General features: G+C 42.1%; 1 protein-coding gene across 2 annotated transcripts in view; it reads right to left on the bottom strand.

The window, feature by feature from the left end:
• dse (dermatan sulfate epimerase) overlaps positions 1–18936 on the bottom strand; it is a 32521-nt gene extending 13585 nt beyond the window's left edge. Inside the window, exons 1-3 of one of the 2 annotated variants that reach the window (XM_034700241.1) lie at positions 18762–18936; positions 13952–14414; positions 3912–4165 (exon numbers count right to left, since the gene is read on the bottom strand). In XM_034700241.1, the coding sequence (XP_034556132.1) occupies positions 3912–4165; positions 13952–14370 (673 nt within the window). In that variant the 5' untranslated portion in view covers positions 14371–14414; positions 18762–18936. Of the gene's footprint in view, positions 1–3911; positions 4166–13951; positions 14415–18761 lie in introns of those variants that run through there. The other variant, XM_034700242.1, reaches the window with a different exon arrangement.
• Positions 18937–19728: the final 792 nt, after the last annotated feature.

The following is a 19728-nucleotide window of genomic DNA, read 5'->3' as shown; positions in this document are numbered from 1 at the left end:
ACAAAAAAACCCCCACTTTGCAACCCACGTTCACCTCTCCACCCCGACTCCTCCTTTCTGCTGTGTCGGATTTTACCAGTGTCATAAGGCGTTTTTCAACCACAGGAACTTTACCCCTGAGCTACGTGCGTTTCGATCGGAGGAGCCAGGGTCTAAATTTAGTTCAGGGGTAGATAATCTCCCCCCTGAAAAGCCCCTGCTAGGGGGGTAGTACTTTTCAAAGGTCCCAGGTCTTTCAGGGGGCAGGGCCTGCAATACTGAACGTGTCTGATTGGTAGATTAACCGCAGTGTTTTTATTCCGCCCACCGTCCACAATAACATCACATACATCTGTGACTCACTTGATTTCTCTTTCTTAAATTTAGATGTTACAAGCTATTAGTTTGTAACAGTAGCCTTCTCTAAAGCCCACCGCGGATGTGTCTCTCCAGGTGTTACGGTTTTAAATGTGACCCTGTAAACTGGAGACCTTCAGCTGAACGTGTCAGTGTTTGTGAGTTTACACAGCTGTTGAAACACTGGAGGAGTCCTGAGGAATGCATACTTGTTTAATTTTTGATTAAGATTTCAAAATATCCTCATCAGATATTTCATGATCATCTAAAGACGTTTTTGAGGGCTGCATCTGGCTGAAAGTAGGCAGTTAACAGGGTCGCTGTTTAAACCAAAACATCGGTCGATCTCTGCCACGGCTTTAAAATCATTTTAAGTCAAGCATATCTGCCATATTGCCAAATATAACTTATGACATGCAAATTAGTTTCAGTGTTTTGGTTTTCGATCTTGGTTTTCTCATTTTCGGTTTACAGTTTCGGACAAGAATTTTCAATTCGGTGCATCCCTAATGCAAATGAAACATTCTTTTGATGAGAGTGGTCCTGATTGAAACCTATGTAAATGCTTGCAAACCACATCTCCCGCAGAGCTTTAGGAGTTAAGAAGCTGCATGTTCACCCTGCTCTATAAGTGAGTCTCCCACCCGGCAGGAGGTCTGCTGTAACGCTCACTTCTCCTCCCCAGGTGACGGGCAGGCAGAGCTGGAGCACGCTCACTTTTTCCTCTGCTCGACACGACATGAAACCAAGCAAAAAAAGAGGTCAGGCTCTAACTGTTTGCAGAGCTCGGAGTCTGTTGTTGCCTCTCTACAGAAAAAAAATCAAAACCCTCAAATAAAACCACTGAGACCGCAGTGAGCCTGCCGTCTTTAGTTCCCATCAGGACTGAACAGTTTCTGCCAGGAACCAAATCCCTGTAAGCGAAGCAAGCTGCACCACAGGCATTCACCTTCACATGGCCTACACTGAATTATTGGAGCAGGATATTAAAGCACAAAGAAACACTGAGCAGGGAATAATTAGGTCTTAAAGAGGAAGACTGGACAGACAAGAGGAAGACACAGAACTTCATCTGGAGGGCAGTCACAGAGGATTAAGAGGAGGATAACTTCAGGCTGGGATTACAGTCAGAGTCTCTCATAAGGAAACGTAATCCAGCCGATCAAATAAAGTTTGTCCTTACGAGACAGAAATCTGAATCATGTGAACCACAACCAAACAACAGAAACCTGGAATAACTGCCTGTGGTTATGTTTCTCTGCTAACCAATCACGTAGCAGTTCACAGACTCATCTCTGTCCACAGACGCTGCGTAAAAATGCAACAAATCTGGGTACAAGAAGTGTTCTGGTTTCTGTTTGTAGTCCCAGTTTATATGTCCTCCAGCATTTCACCAAGTTTTGATTTTGTGCATGAAAAATCGACCATGAAGAGACAGAAAGAGGAACACAACACAATCCTGGATATCAGGGGTGTTTATCAAGCAACGATGTAGCTTCAATCCTTCTCTGTAAGCAGATATCTGCGTTACAGAGCAGATACAAATCCTCATTTCTCAACATCAACTCCATCTCACTTCTCAAGTTGATAGTACGACTACAAACAAAGCTGAAACAAGGGAAAGAAGTCTCAACCAGTAGTTCTTTGGGGCTGGATACAACAGGAGTCGTCACTCCCAGAGGCCATGTCGTCGTGAGACATTGCTGACAGGTTCAGAGATTAACCACATAATGACTGCCAATCACTGCAGCAAATATTAACATTTGAATCTTGAAAGTATGAAAAATATGAGCGTCATGTTGTCTTCAGATGAGCCCTTGAGCAACATTTCTAGTCACTCTGATCCTCCATGCACCTGGCTATTTCGCGACACCTTCATCTCTTCAGCTAACTGATGTGTGCTAACGTTCTCAAGGTTGAGGACTAGTGAACTGGCTTATTGAGGTCCTCGATGGAGGGCTGACATTAAACAAGAGAGGTTGCACCCAAATCATTGATGAGAGAGACACAGAGTACCCTAAAGGACATCTCTGTTTCTCTGAATGAAGACAGAACATCCTCCTGAGAACAGCTGAAAAAACATATGAGAGGGGCAGAGTGAGGCTTGATTGTACATATACTGAATCTGTGTTTTTTTGTAAGGCTTAAAATATATAGCTATGAACCAGGCTGTGCTACATGTAGCATTCAGGAGAAACTGGGACCTTTGACTTCATTCATTCTTGTGCATGTTTCCGTCACAGTCAAATCCTAGAAACCAGCAGAGTTGGAATTGATGCCACGGCCTATAACACGCTCGCCTGTTAGTCAAACAAGCCCCCCCCCCCTTATACATACCTCTTAGCCTTAATATCATCAAGACAGGTGAGTTATAAAAATCATCCCTGAACAGTTTGTAGGACTAAAGAGATGAATTATTGAGAGAGATAAACAGTGTAACTATTCTTTGTGATTTTTTTTTTCCCTGAGTCATATATTTTCCACAGAAACATGATGAATATGACTCACAGTGTTGCATAGCCACAGAGTATATAGAGTGAATATCTGAATATCAACATGCAGAGCATACAGTCATACAAAGCAAGGCTCACACTACAACGTAAACCTGGATTTGCTGCAGCAAGAGAACTGATCAGAAAAATGGTTCAGACTCACAGTGTCCAGTTTTCTGTCTACTTGTTCTTATGGAGTGAAAAACACATGTCAACGTGGTCTGGTGTCAGTCAGGAGCAACACTGACGGAAAACACTGATGTTGCTGGTATGCACAGACACGTTTGGGAACTCTCTGCACTGACTTTCCACCAGTCTGAAGGGCTCAGTATACAAAGGTGGGGTAACGTCCTGCAAAATGTACTAAACCTCCGTGTCAGAGTCGTGTACAGTGGGTGTTGTGCATTGCTTACTCAAAAAAAACTCAGCCATTCTGGAGAAGTGTTGCAAGGCTGCAGCATCGGACTGAGCGTCTCTGCTGAGTGCAAAGCCTTCAGCCAGTTAGTTCACATTCAAACATGCTTTAAATGACAGCATCCTGACAGCTGAATATGACCACATGCTGTTTATCTCTACCGGATATAAAATCCCCACAATAGGAATGTTCAAGCACATGCTAAATAATCACTTACTCTATACATGTTTAGTTGTAAACATCCCTAATTTTGGCAAAACCATTTCTTTAACCATTAATAGACATGTTTTTTCTGCTCTTTTCAAATGGGGTCTCAAGGGGACACTCCATTTTTTAGCCCTTCTGCACTGATCTCACCTTTTGACACCAGAGGTTGTCTTTTGGTGCAAAGTGCAGAGGGTTTTATTTCCAGCGGTTCGAATACACTCAGTAAATTTCTTACACTGTCTGTTGGATGTCTTGCACACATTCAGGTATTTTTCCTCATCTAAGAGGATCAGGTTAGAGGGTCTGAGGATAACAAATAACACCAGCATGGACCCTCTACAGAAGATTCATATCTTAACCTAATTTCTAAACAGTTTGGAGAGATAAAGTGTTCACAATCACATCACCTTCATGACCCACATGAAAAGAAAGAACAGAACTCAGACATGAACTTCTGTCACCTTGCGTCATGTACACCAGGCTTCCTGTGAGCAGAGCCACACAGTTTGTGGGCTGGTGGTTGTGCAGGTACTGGAACCCCCACCCTCGTACGTAGGACTTCTCGTACATGAGGCGTGACGCGTTGCCGATCACCTGGAGGAAGCGCTCCTGCTGGCCCTTATTCAAATACTCGTACAGGAAGTCGTAGGCCGTGGCGAACCCCACCAAAGAGTGCGCCAGAGGAACCTCATCCCAGGGAGCGTCCTTGACTAACCTGCATCACAGAAAAGACACAAGGATATAAGTGACGCATGGACATATGTGGAGCAGGTGGAGGAAACATTCACGGGTAAGCAGGTGTGAAATTTTCACAGTTCAAGTTCGACCCTGGCGAAACAGTCGACACAAAGGAGAAGCCTTTCCACTGGAAACCCTTTAATTAGGTTTAACACGGCTGTAAAACTTCTCATCACTTTGAAAGCAGAAATTAAGATGCTAAGTAGCATTTTACACCACATTTACAGCTGCACCAATAAAGAGAGCTGTAAAGAAGCATTAAAAGTGTAGTGTGTGCAAATCTTCTCCTGGTTAACAGGCGCTGGATCTGAAGACGCTGATTCTGTGAATTTTAGGAGCGCAGTGTTCACGGCGTAAAGAGTGAAAGGTGTTTCATTATCATTCTGCTCAGTTTAATTAAAAAGGAAATGAACTTCAGAAGTGGTGATTAAATCTCAACATCAGCACTTTGATACTGGATGTATCAAATGGAGATTTAAAGACAGACTTATGAATCTAACAGAGTCAAAGGTTTCTCGCAGGACTTGAAAGCTGGAAGTGTACTGACATTGATGTATAAATAAGTATTCAAAACTTTGTGATCCATCTACTGGATCCAGGTCTTTTGAAACCTCAGGTTGCGAACATGAAGCTTCCTCGTACAAAGAGCTGCTGCTTGTGATGATGTTTTTATGAAACTCTTAGAATCAGGATGCCTTTTAAACTTCAGACTAGATCCTGGTAAAAATAAGAGTTGTCCTTTAGGAGAGCTCCTGAGGTAAAAACTGTTAGAAGTAGTGAGGAGGTCTTAATCAAGCTGTTTCCACTCAGGAGGGAGAAATCAGCAGCGTGTGGGTACCCAGAAAGAAACAGCTGCACACAGCATCTTTTTAAGCGAGTCAGTGTTTGGTTAGTCGCTCTGAGTCCTGTTACTGAAACAGCTCAGCATGCAGTGTTCAGGAAAACACACACCTGATGAAAACGCTGACGTGATGTGGACGGATTTGGAATCCTTGCTCATAATATTAAAGTGTCCTGCTACTTCAAGATTCAACTCTTGTTTTTGTCAGAAAAGGAAAAGAAGGGTGCAGATTCAGCTGAATGGTTAAGTTGCACACCCATATAGTGAGAGCCGGGTTCCATCCCAGCCTGCGGCCCTTTCCTGCATGTCATTCCCCCACTCTCTTCCCGGTCTCCTGATCTATCCACTGTCCTCTCCTCCATAAATAAATGTGTAAAAGCCCCAAAAATACAACTTTAAAGAAAAAAGAAAAGGAACACTTTAACCCTCCCTCTCCCATGAAAGTTACTAACCATAGACCTTTCTTGAGTCCCTGAGCTCTCTTGTCTCGTAGTTTCCTCTGACTCGCTAGACGTAGACGTAATCCTGCTGTGGACGTTCCAGACTCCAGCTGAGATGGACGTGCTGGACTCCAGTGGCAACAGCTACAACAACTACTACTCGTCTCATCACTATCATCTCTCTCTCTCTCTTCATCTCCTCTATCCCCCTTCTCAACTCGGTCTCAGCAGATGGGTGTCTAACATGAGTCTGGTTCTGCTGGAGGTTTCTGCCTGTTAAAAGGAAGTATGTCCTTGACACTGTAACTTGCTAAATACTGTGAGGTGCGATGCTCATGGTGGATTAAGATGAGATCTGACTGAGTCTTATCCTGTCTTGGTGTTGGGTCTCTGTTAATAATATAAAAGAGTTCGCTCTAGACTTGCTCTGTTTGTAAAAGCGTCTTGAGATGACGTTTGTTGTGATTTGGCGCAATACGAATAAAGATTGATTGATTGATTGAAAATAAAATAATGACAACCGACACTGTCCAATCTAAAGACTTCAGATTCTCTATATAGATCAAAACTGTCTCCCAGTATGTGATGAAATAGATGAAAGCTTTTCATCCCAGCCTCTGAAAACACACTCCCCACCTCTTTAGATCAAAAAAGGTTGGTTGTGTTATCCTAAAGAAATATCTCACCCAGATCAGACTCACTCAGCTCACTCTCTGCTGCCTTCGTTCCTTCAGAGTAGTCAGAATCATGACTGCATCTGAGAAGAACGATTGGCCCCATTTGTGATTATATCAGAATATGATAAAAACAGTTTTTCCAACCACAAAGGCTGCGATTTAATCTGGTCACGTGAGATGCAAGCGAGAGAAGAGCAGTCGACTAAAGAGGAAGCAGCAACTTTATGCGTGCTACATTTGAGCCTGTTATATGACGGCTTCATGCCCACCACCTGTGTGTCAGAGAAGCCAAATATGATCCAACAGAGATCACTGACTGAAATCTCTGAAATCACAACTTAGTATGAAAGTCATGAAGCTGAAAACAGACTTTTTAGCTACTACAACTGACGAGTTATACAGGAAACAACCGACCTTACATTTTAATAAGTACTAATAAATCATAACAATAAATCTTATTTGTGACGCAATTTAAATTCGGAAACAAATCTCAAAGTGCTACATGTCAATGAAAGAAACTACCACTATTTCTATATGCTCTTTTTTGTAATGTTTGCACTATCCACTTTGCTGCTGTAACACAGTATATGTCCACGTTGAGGGATGAATAAAGGATTATCTTGACCTAATTAACAGTGGGGGTGAGATCTCCATGAAGAGACTCATGTCAGCATGATGACAGACAATGCATTATATACGGTGATAACAGTGAAGCTAAAGAAGGGACCAGGCTCCAGTGTTTCAGGTACGTCTAACTTGAAAGTTAGTATTGTGCACAAATGTGTGTGAGAGAGAAAGAGGGTGTGACAGTGTGTGTGTGAGTGAGTGAGTGAGTGAGTGTGTAGGCGCCTACATACTGTCATTTCAAGACGGGATACATACGCCTCATTACGTGTCGTCTGCAGAGGTAAAACATTCTTTGCAACACTTGCAGTTGTTTTTTCCAAGTTTTATTTCTGTGCATTTTTGTCTCTATTGATAGGACAGCTGAAGAGAGACAGGAAATATGAGGAGCAGAGAGGGGGGGAGACATGCAGCAAATGGTCAAGGCCAGGAGTCGAACCAGTGACTACTGCGATGAGCCTCTGTATATTGGTCCAACGCTTAAACAGCTAAACAGCTTAACTTCCACTGGATCCCGCACGCCAGAGCCCTCAGGATCATATACGAAGACTTCTATTTTTGCCGGATGCCAGTTTGAAAACCACTTTCTGTCTGGTCATGTAAATGAACACCAGATGCATCAAAGGCTTCTTTACGTCCAACGGCTCCCCACATTACTTGTATTTTGATCGAGTGCTGCTGAGATACGCAAGACTTCTATTTTTACCGGATGCCGGAGCACGATGCATAAATCTCAACAGAGCAGATCGAAAAAGTCACCAAAACGAAATGAAAACATCCGGTTAATCTTCAGAATAAAACACTGTGTTATCACCAGATTGTATTTCACTTAACTACAACAACAAACTGTCATGATGAGCGGAGCCAGGCCTGGAGTCAACAGGTCTGAGGTTTTCAGAGGACCAGAAAGACAACATGGATGAGGAGAGGAGGAGGAGAATCATTAATGCATTAATTACTGCGGAAAAATGACTCCAGCTGTCCAATGGTCAAAGGAAGTTTTTTGCTCTCAGAAGTCGGAACAGTGTCTGAGTGTGTGTGTGTGTGTGTGTGTGTTCATGGCGCTCCCGCTGTGTGTTTACAAGCTGTGCCTCTCACGCTTCTGCAACGCCAAATGCAATGTGTAATCACACACCGGGAGACCAACATTACGCTGTTTCAGGGTGCAGTGTGTAAGTACAAAGGCGTAGCCATGAGGGAGCCCTGTGAGAGGCTTGAGTTTCAGAGTGAGTGTGTGTCATATAGATTATTTTACCCGTGCATCTGCTGTCCTGTCTGCCTCAAGCTGTCCAGTTCTCTCTGCATCCATCCCGACTATCTCGTGCCTGGGTTTAGAAATGTAAATGGTTCTCCCTGCTCGTTCATATTGGACTTCAGACCTCAGTATCACAAATCTGGAGGCTGTACAGAGGTTAAACTTTTAAAATCCTAACACACATTAAACCTGCCAACCTTAAGTTTAAAAAGTCATTAGAGTATCAACAATACAACGTCAAATTTGTTGGCAGCAGAGCAGTTTATACGTAATCCAATCCAGATCTCAGAATAAACGTCTATCGACTCTTTTCAGTAATTCCTAACATTTTGATGATTTATGTTTTAGGGGAAGTACATAAAAGCAAGTGTTGGTAATAAAGCATGAAATAACAATTTGATGTCGCCATTTGATGCTGTTAATACATGGTTTCCACATGTTAAGTGGCAGCTGAGGTTTATTTGAAAACCGCTTCCTGTCTGGTCATGTAAATGAACACCAGCTGCATTAAAGGCTTCTTTACGTTGAGCTTTCACCCTATGGAAACACAGGAGGCTGCTGTGAAATGAGTGCAGTGTTGCTGTTGGACTGCACACTAACGCTAAATACTCCTGTCTGTATGTAAAGAAGAAAAAAAACATGGAGTCTGCAGCAGTTAGCCACAAAGCATAAGCTCTCCATCGGAACATGTTCCTGGAGTTGTCGGAGACATAATTGAAGGTCATGAATACCACAGCTGACTGGTTCCTGGAGCCGTTCTGCACAAACCCTCAGAGGTTCAGTGACCATAATAAAAGTGCGGCCAGGGAGAAAAACTCACAGAGTGTTCTTCAGATGTGAAAACACATGCTCAGTGGCTTCTCCTCTCTGCACTGTGGCACACATACCCACGACGTGAGAAATCTCCTGCAAATTGCACTAATTCCACGCTCGTCTAAACCCCCGAGAAATGAGCTGCTGGAAAATCCCCTTCCTCCCGCTCAGTGGCCGGAGGCAACGCAGCAGCCATGCAGTGAAATGAGAAGGATTAAGCTGCTAGAGCCCCCACCCCTCTCTCCACATGGAGGACGAGGGAGGAGGAGGGAGGGTGTACCTGCAAGAAGGGGACTGTCCCAGAGTTGGATGAAAAGTCTAAGCTGGATTCAGGTTTCTTTTTAACCTTTCTTCTCTTACTTTTGTCATTTTAAAAACATATCAGAGTCTAAATGACCAACAGGTACAGGAATCTTTCAGAGTTGCTCCAGTAGATTGCTCCAGCAGACACACCAGGATGTAGTGGCTGCAACCTTGCCCATTTAAAGCATGTCCACTTAAATAGCGTTGTTTAGCCAGGCACAGTGTGAGGGGGGATTCACTAAGAACTGGACTGTTGCTGCTAACAGCAGTAAAAAACTGTGCACATTTCATGTCCAGTTTACATCCTGAAGGTAGTTTGCAAAGGGCAGCTTATTCAGATAAAAAACATCTCAGACAGCTACAGACAGATTTAACCCCTGATTATTATAATAGTAGATATGTCAAAGTAATGTGAACAGACTTAAAGTAAATAGCTGATATATTGTGGATCATCCAAATGTAGAAATGTCATCATAATTACTGGAAAAATCCAGCGCAGTTCCCACCAGCTCTCAGAAGAAGGTAAATATCGTCATTGTTGGGCAGAAACCTTCTAGTCCAAAAAACTTTATTTTGAAAGGGCTATAACAGGAAGCAGAATGTTGTCAGCTGTAATAACTTGACAGAAAATAAAGCACCTGTAAATGTCTAAATTATATTAACAGGGGAGGAGGAGAGGGAAGGAAATTCAGATAATACAGATCTAGTAAGAAGCTACAAAGTCCTGAGTTCTGAACAGAAAGAGGATTATAAAATCCTCTCTCTGTGGTCTCAGGCTCAGACATGAGTAAAGTGTTGCATTGCAGACTTGTTTGATAGGGGTCACAGTGAGTTCAAATATTTTCACGTGTGATCTCTTAACATTTTGTAATACTGCAAAATATCATTACCTAAAGAATCAACAATATAAAAAGGAAAATTATTAATTAATCACAAACAAATGAAAAAATAAATAAACACATGAACTAATTAATAAAGGAATCAATCAATCAATCAATAAATAAATACAGAAATAGGTATGTATGTGTGTGTGTCTATGTGTGTCAATTTTGTAATTGATTTATTCTTTGACGCAGTAATATTAATTTATGCTATTGCAGTGCTTTGGTTTTAGTGAGGTGAGTACACAGTCATAGCCATAAATGCAATGGTACTAATAATAAGCATAATAATTTATTTCTGTGTTTCGGTTTTCGGCCTTGGTTTCCTCATTTTCGGTTTTCGGTTTCAGCCAAGAATTTACATTTCGGTGCATCCCTAATGGAGATACAAGGTTTTGGCGTGATGATATGTTGGCTGTTAGCTGGTGTTTGTAAAGCAGGTGTTACTTTCAATTAGGCTCATTTGCAAAAACAGGGGCATGTTTTGCCCTGAATAAGCAAATCCAGGGTCAACCTGATCACACACATCGTATCAAATCAATCCGCAGAAAGTAGTCCGTCACACTCCCCCTCTGCCTGATGACACTGTGGTGAAAACGTTAGTGTCATCTGTGAATTACTCCAAGTGTTCAAAACGTATCTTATTATAGCCTTTCACGCTTACTACCAGGCTGTGTTCAATACTTGATTCTGATTGGTCAGAACACCATAATCACGGTTATTAATTCCCATCAACAAAAGTGACGCCAGGGTGAACCTGATCACACGCCATTTCAAATAAATCCACAGAAAGTAGTCTGTCTCATTCCCCCTCTGCCTGTTCACACTGTGGTAAAATGTTAGTGTGGTCCTAGGCTGGTCTTGAGAATGGGAAAATAATAACAGTAAGCTTGCAAAGATGTGAGAGCAGTCTGAGGAGCTACTGGATCCCAACCATCTCTGATAGAGAAAAGTGGAGCAACATCCTGTCCTGGTGAGAGCATCTCTAAGCTGCTGATCTCTACAAAGTCACTTAAACCAGAGGAGGGAGTGATAACAGCAACAATGTTCAAAGCTGAGACATTTGACTCATTTATGTTTAAAGGTGTGAAAATGTCAAAGAGTAGAAGGAGAGCTGAATCTATATTCCTTTAATACTAATTCATCCTGTAAGGAGACATCTGGATATTGGAGTAAAATGTGAGATTTCACTTTAAAGAAGACACACAGTGAGCAGTGATTATGGGAAACTTTGTAAAAGTCTGAGAATGAGCAGTTAAGGTTAAAACTCTGGGCTCAGTCGTTCTCTCAGCATCTTTCTCTGAGACCTGAAATCCTTTAGACTGTGGAATAAAAGCTGCAGAGCGCTGAGGCGCAGTGAAAGGCTGTAATCCACTTCAGCCACTTCACACTTCGCAGGCAGAACTAATTGTCATTGAACTTGATGGAATTGTGAGGGAAATAAGGAGCAGTGTTGCCTGAGACCTGCATGAGCGTCAGACATGGCTGACTCTGAAAAGCCTGAGACCAAACACAGAGTGAGACCAAACACAGAGTGGAGCTGACCTGCTCGTTGTTCTTTTCACAGTTTGAAGTGAAGCCAAGATGATTTACGGCTAAAATCTCATTTTCTGCACAAATCTGATTTAAATCTACACAAATTTTGGCATCAACCGGTCTAAATCCAAAGATTTCCCTCCAAACAAATGACTTTTCTCTGGAAACTTTCACACGGTATTTAAAGACCAGAGTGAAGCTGATCTCTGTCTGGTCACCTGAACCCAGAGCTTCTCCCACAGCAGTGGGCGCTTCAGCTCACATCTGAACATTTCATTTCCTTTCATCTGAGGGGGGGTATGTTCAACAAACAGCTGCTAAACATATTTCCTGGACCACAGACCTATCTGACCACAATGCATCTCTGCCCACAGAGAAAGAGGAGAACACTCCAGAGACGAGGCCGAGCAGAACGCCTCTGAGGGGGAGGATCAGCTTTAAAACCAAGATGAAGCACACATGGGGGAGGAAACTCAAATCAGGTACCATCTGTGAGCTCTCCAGAGAAAACAGAAAGAGACAAAAAAGAAAGACGAAACTGAAATCTCCTGACGCTGACACAGGAGTATTCTCAGCAGCTTGTGGATTCAGATGCAGCAGAACATGCAGCAGGGTGTAGAGGCTGCAACATCATCCCTGTGACGAATGAGCTGAACACAGTGCGATGACATCTGGATGTTACATCGCCCTCTTCAAAGACGCCACGCTGCATTATCAAAGTGAAACACAGGAGTTGTTGTTCTACAGCTGTTTTAACACTTTGTTTGTATTTCAGTAGAGACTAACAGATGTTTTAATTGTAAAAGATAGATATATCAAAGGTGACAAACACTGACTTTGGTTATGTGAGCTGTTTATAGTCACTTCTAAGGCTGCTTGTTTGGGGACATTAATTAACTCAGCTGGTAGATCCGCCTGCGCGCAGAGGTTACAGTCATCATTGCACTCATCGTATTATCGACTCTTTGTCCTGACATGATTTGGTGCAGTATCCCCCTCTCCCCCCATGTTTCCTGCCTCTCCATCAAGCTGCTTTTTGAACAAACAGGATGTGTCAGCTGATATTTGCTCTGTTGGCTCATTTGCAAATAACGTGCCATGAACCAACCTCAGAAGCCACTGCTTATCTATAACTTATCACTTCTTTATCTTATCAGTGCTGCAGCTTGTGCAACTGACTGATTCGGAGAAGAGGGGTTTCTAGAAGATGTCACCAGATGGACAAACTCTGACTGTTCTCATGCTCAAACGTAAAGAAAGTGTGGGCCGTGTGGAGTATAACAACGTCTCTAAGAGAGATCAGAGACATGCAGTTTATGAGACATGTTACAGTGATGATTTAAGAGGAGGGAATATTAGCAACAAGTTAAATACATCAAATCTGATGGCACATTTGAAAAACAGACAGAGAAGTGATGCAAAGTACATGGATGGAGCTAGCTGTTTGCTTAACTTTGAATTTAAACATTGCAGGTACACCTGACAATAACTGATATCAATCACCTCCTTGATAAATCAGAAAGATCAGATATGGATGCTTCATTAGAAATAATCTCTCAGCTTCAATAGGTAAGCATATTTACGAGACAAACCCTGACAATGAAGTATGAGGGCAAAATATGGTTGAGGTAAAATGTTCAATTAATCGTGTCATCAGCTCATATCAGCACTTTGACCACCATTTCTGTTAGTCTCTTACCTCCGGGATCGTAACAGTGTGAGCCTGTGATCAGATGTGTGTCTAACATGAGTCTGGTTCTGCTGGAGGTTTCTGCCTGTTAAAGGAAGTCTGTCCTTGCCACTGTAACTAAATGCTGCAAAGTGCTCTGCTCATGGTGGATTAAGATGAGATCAGACTGAGTCCTGTCTGTAAGATGGGACTGGATCTTATCCTGTCTTGATGTTGGGTCTTTGTTAATTAACACAGAGTACGGTCTAGACCTGCTCTGTTTGGAAAGAGTCTTCAGATAAGATTTGTTGTGATTTGGTGCTGTATAAATAAAGTTTGATTGATTGATGATTGACCTGACTCAAAGCTCGTTCATTACTGCAGACCTGTCTGTCCTCTCGGGGCTTCTCTTTGAGAAGGGGTTCTTATTATCCTGACAGATTTGACTCTTGTTTTTATTAAAGCAGGTTTAGTTGTTTTCTTGTCGTGCCTCTTCACTGTGTTGACATTTTGGTCAACCTTGTTCTCTTTTTTAATGTGCTGTATAAATAAAGCTGACTTGACTGGACTACCGCCTGAAGCAATCTGCAGGAGGACTTGTAAAACTTTTAAGACGTATTAGTCATTTAGAGTTTGAAGTAAGTGAGAAAAAGATCAACAATGACTCATGAGAAGAAGACTCTCATGAAAAAAAAGATGAAATAATAAAATACAGAAAATGTACCAACTAGGCTGAGCCGCCATCCTCTCCATGTAGTCCTTGGCGAGGTCGAGGGCCCCGGCCCTGTGCGGGTACAGCAGGCAGAACATGGACAGCACGCCCAGGTTGTTCCCATACACCTCGTTCCAGCGGGCGCTGAACTCGGCGGGGCTCCAGGGGGGCAGGTACTCCTCCGGGTGCTCCAGCATGGTTTCCCCTGCATTGCGGATCCTCTTCGCCATGTCTCGATGAGTCCCCGCGGCGGCATACTGCAGCTCCTCCACGTCCCCCCGACTGAAGTACAGCATGGGGTGACCATCGTAGTTGCCGCCCATGAAGGGGATTCCACCACTGGGGTCCACCTCCGCCGCTGCCGGGGCCAGCAGGGGCCACAGCAGACTTATGAAGAACACTGTGGGGGCCCCGCGGGTGTGGGTTCTCATCGTCTCATCAGAGAGGGGACTGAGGCAGAGCCGAAGGAGCTCAGCTGAGAGGGAGAAAAGGGGGAAGAGGAGGATTTTAGAGAGCAGGCCTGGTTTCTGCACAAAAGCTCTGCATTCCTTGAATAATTAGATACAGCTGCCGTCTGATGATGCTGGCTTTCCGTACCGATGCAGACCCAGAGAGAGCTGCACGGGGAGAAACTTTACACTACTGTACCCTGATGTAGGCAGCATTGCTGTAAACACTTACTGTATGATAACTAGCCCTTTAAATCCTCATTCTCCACATATCCTCTGTGTCATCTAACCTTTACCTCCTCTGCTTTATTCCTGAGCTGCTCGTGTCAGAGTCTAGCGACGCACACCCAGATGTCCAGACAAGGCCTGGAGGTCATAAATGAACCATTACTGCAGCAACATTACTCTGGTCTAGTGAAACCACCTCTAAACCAAAGTGCTGAGCCTCACAGGCTGTAGTCTCTGCTCCCAACATGAGAGTAAATTCCATGACCTTAGTGGAGCTCTTGGCAGAGGACACGTGGAAAAAAAAAGAGCTCTCTGTGATGATTTAACAGTGTCTAGACAAGAGTCCGTTCTGAAGCATCGAGCTGTCCGGGGTGTGCATGTACTCAGTGATGTGTTTGATAAATGAGAAAATGAAGAGAACTCTGACATCAGGTCTCATGAGGACATTTACCTGAGATGATAACCGACCTGTGGCTGAGACTAAACCATCAAGACCACCATCAAGTCTGAGGTGTAACTGTGCTAGGATCTTAAGACCTGCTCACTGTGAGACACTTCCTTCAATTTATTGTATCATATCTGAGTCTTGGAGGAGGTGTGTCTGACTGTACAGGGATTTGAAAGTGACCTCATGGCACTTACTGACATCTTCAAGTACTCAAGCATCACTGTGACACAAGGGAGGTGAAAACATCAACACTTGTAAGTGTCAATACATTTTGTGAGGCAATATTGTTTTGATACATTGGTGCCTATTATTCATGTTTTATTAAAGAAGGCCAAACAAAATCTGCACTGTTTAGTCCATGAAATGTTGCTGAGGTTGTTTTAAGTTAGAGTAGTAAAGGCCAAAGATGAAGATACAATCATTCAGAGGAGTAGACTGAGGTAAGGCTGCACGATAGATCTCATTATCCCAACATGAGCATCTCCAAGAAAGTCTGATACATTATGTTTCCTCACTCAGCAGGACTGGGCTTATTGTTCATGTTGTCACTCATTTTTGAGTCAGCAGTCAAATGAAGCTCACCTAACTATCAGCTGCCTTCAGATTGATTGGTGCTAAATGTGATATCCTCTGGATTCAGGAGGGACATGTTGCAAACGCAGGCATAACAACTGTGATCTTTATCTAATAAATACTGAAATATGCGCTTGTTTATCACATTTTATGTGAAACCAGATTTCACAAAGGCCTCAACTGAAAAACAAGCGCATCACACCAGGTTACATGATGGTGTTCAGTCTGCCTGCTTGTAATTTGCTGAAAAACAAACAACTGAAGTGAGACCAACATGCTGAGAATTAACAAGGTTATCATGTTTGTAGAGGAGTTGCCTTTATCGTGTGTTTTGCAGTTCTTTTCTGTTGCGGTGGTGAAGCCAGGAGATGATTGTTTTGTCTTTATATGAATGCAGACACACAAGGAATATGACAAATGAAATGCATCTTAATAACAGACACTCAAAGTTGTCTTTCGGGGAGAAAATGTAGAGTTATAAAAAGGTAATATATGGCCACATATGTAAAGTAGTGATACTATAATTTCACAACTCATATATTTCAATATCAGTCTATCCTCCAGCCTTTTGTGTTCCCTCCACTCCTGCAGTTATGTCCCTGAATCCAGGTGGTCCAGGTTTAAAAGTACTTGTGCTGCATTCAAGTGCTGTCCGACACATTTGGAAAATTACTACAGAGTTGGAAAATGCTCATAAACGCCTGCTCAAGTCGGGACAACATAGAACTTGCCAGACTTGCTGACTCAACATCATATTCGTCATCAACATGGTAAAGTCTCATTAAAATGAAGAAACTTTTAATTGATTCACATGTTGCTCATCAACTTTTTGCTCAAGTATAGTTTGTAATGTAGTATCACCATTAGTTGTTGTTCTCACAGAGTGACCTGGACACTTTAAGGGAGTCATTTATTAACATTATGGAGTCCTTGAGCTCCCTTGTCTCGTAGGTTCCTCTGAGCCGCCGTAGGCATCCTCCTGCTGTGGACTTTCCAGACTCCAGCTGATACGGACGTGCTGGACTCATGCTGCAACAGCTACTTCTACTTGTCTCATCACTATCACCGCTCCCTCTGTCTCTTATTCTCCTCTATCGCTCTTTCCAAACCCAACTCGGTTGATGCAGATGTGTGTCTAACATGAGTCTGGTTCTGCAGGAGGTTTCTGCCTGTTCAAAGGAAGTTATTCCTCGCTGCTGTAACGAGCTAAATACCGCAAGGTCCAATGCTTATGGTGGATTGAGGTGGGGTAAGACTGAGACTTACCCTGTTTTAGTGTTGGGTCTTTGTTAATAATATAACATAGAGCACGGTGTAGACCTGTTCTGTTTGTAAAAGCGTCTTAAGACAGTGTTTGTTGTGATTTAGTGCTATACAAATAAAGATTGAAAGATTGATTGAACATTAGTTATTAATGGTATTTAACTCTTAATAACAAGTCCCATGTATTAGTTAAAGCAACATATGAGTATTTATTAGCTTTAACTTCAATTTGATTTCCAAATAAAAGCACGAGAACAAACCAAAGTCAAAAGAATGACTTCCGAACTCAGGGGCCATCCAAGGAGCACAGCAATGCAGCATCAAGCCCCACAGTAACACTTCATCAAACCAGTCTAATGTACTTTTTAAAATTATTATTATTATACCAATCAGTGCAAATATATTAAATCAATATCAGCAATGCTCTCGATATATGATATGTTATATAGTAAAGCTACACTGCTGAACATATGCAGCACACAAGTTCACCAGGATGAGGATCTGTTGCCTGTCTGTGAGTTATGTAACTAAAAATGAACTGTTAATGCATGAGGACATATTTAGAGATATGTTCTTACACTTCAGAGTGTAAACGAATTGTAAAATCAAAACAAATGAAGAAATCTTTAGACTATGACTGAGTATTCACCTCAGTGATTTGTAAGTAAGAGTTTAATGTGAGGGTCGCTCAGAGAAACAAAACCTGTGCAGTATCAGAAGTTTGAGTCAGGTTCTTCGTCCAAGTTTCGTTTGTGTTGATGGATTTTGTTGAAGAGTTTTGTCTGATTTCAATGATCAGAATCTTACCTTTATCTTTTTGGGACAAAACGTAATTTAAAAAAAGTTTGGATAATGTAGGAGGACTCATATCCATACTATATGAATACATCGGTCAAGTGTCTATGATCATCCAACTGATCAATGCACTCAGGCTGATCGTTAAAATACCTAAAAGCAGTGAGACACATCCGTCCCAGCTCTTCACAGTCAGAGGTGATGTCTTTAAAGGTCCTGCACACTCTCAAGTCCAAAACTCAGAGGTGTTAAAAGCAGAAAACCTGCACAGCTGAGCAGCGTTTCTGCCACTGAGGCACTAATTATTGGCAATCAGATGAACTTTGGAGCTCTGTTATTTTGCTCATTGAAACAAACATCAGGTAATGAATAACTGAGGATGAACTGAGAATAAACCCCAAATAGAATCTAGTATACTTCTGCTTTATGTCCAAATTATGAGACGGGTCATTCAATTATCTCCTGTTTCTGTGGGGACACTTTCACTAGCTGTGAAATCTGCTTAAAGTCGACTTTTCTTCTCTTCAGTGAGTGAATTATCAGGAAAATAACAATAAGATGACTAAAATAAATATTGTTATCACTCTGTAATGAAGTTTAGACAACTTATATGGAGTTGAGCAGCTTATTTCAGGCCTAACTGGCTCATTATTTCCACCTTTCCAGTGACCTAAATGCAGTGAGTGTTATGAGTGATAATATCTGTCACTCTGTGTTAGTCTGAAGGAGTTAAAACAGCAGGGGGTTAATTTAAACCACATCAAACCCTGACGTTTTACCCTTAAGACACTGCGTCCTAAAGCCTCCACCGCTTCATGTTATAAACTTTAAATACATTTATTTACAAACTTTAGCCTTTAGTTTCTTTACAAACTTACTTTTCCTTAAACTTTCTGTGCTTATAGTTTCATTATCGATCCGCCTAACATCAGAGTGCAGTTTCACAGCCACACCATTACTATCGATGGTATTGATAATCCAAAACCTGCGCACAAAAGTCCCCTTGTTCCAGAAGTCGAGCCTGAAAACTCTGGGAAAACCCAGGAGGAAAGACGCGTTCACGTACCTGTCAGAAGCTCTGCTCACAGATCCGTGCTCCCGTCGTCTCTGCGGACATTTCACAGATTTTCAGCCGGATTATAAAAGTGGTTAAAAGTTAGTTTCAGGGCAGAAAGGGGGTGAGAGAGCTGAGTGAAAGAATGTGTGTGCGCGGAGGGAGCGTCATGCTGGCGGATGAGGAGGAGGAGGAGGGGCTGCAGGAGGGGAGGGGGGGCTTAAAGGAGAACTAATGAACTAAGTGTTTCCCCTCCCTCCACTCACAGAGGCAACAGGTACTCACAGAAAGTGAATAGTCTAGACCTGGAGTCTACTGTTACATGACCATCTCTTTAAATGTTGGATCAATCAAGTCATCACTTTATTTATGACTTTATCTAGATTGATGATTTTATCTCTGTTTTGCTTTATTTCACCTTATTGCTTTACCCCTCTTTTACAGGCTGTAAAAGAGGGGTAAAAGTCTTGTCTTACTTTCTTGGTGCCTCTGGTCTCAGTACATATCTCAAATCAACTCATTTTAATTTATAAAGCACCTTTCACACATTCAAGCATGCAGGACAAAGAGCTTCACAAAAGAACAGAGATGGAAAACAACAGCAATAGATACAAATGATAGAAGGCTAAAACAAGATAGAGGAAAGTGATATGAAATACTTTAAAAATTCAAATTAAAAAAAATCAATTCAAATTAAATCAATCAATTAAATAAAATCAAATAAATACCAGAATAAAACAATAAATCAATTTATTAAAAAGGAGTAAGATAGAATAAATAGTAATAAATAAATAATAATAACAAAGGTTATAAAAGTCATAGAAGTAATCATATAGTCCAGGGCTTAAAGGAAATTACTCCAAGTTAAAAGCCTGATTACAAAGGTAAGTCTTCAGTTTACTTTTAAAAACTTGTCTGGTTCTTGTGTTGCCTGTGACATCAGGTTAAATTGTTGTCTGGGTCTTTTGTGTTTGTTTTC

Source organism: Notolabrus celidotus, chromosome 13, assembly GCF_009762535.1.
Source record: "Notolabrus celidotus isolate fNotCel1 chromosome 13, fNotCel1.pri, whole genome shotgun sequence".
Classification (NCBI taxonomy): domain Eukaryota; kingdom Metazoa; phylum Chordata; class Actinopteri; order Labriformes; family Labridae; genus Notolabrus; species Notolabrus celidotus.
This window is presented reverse-complemented; position numbering and strand designations above follow the sequence as displayed.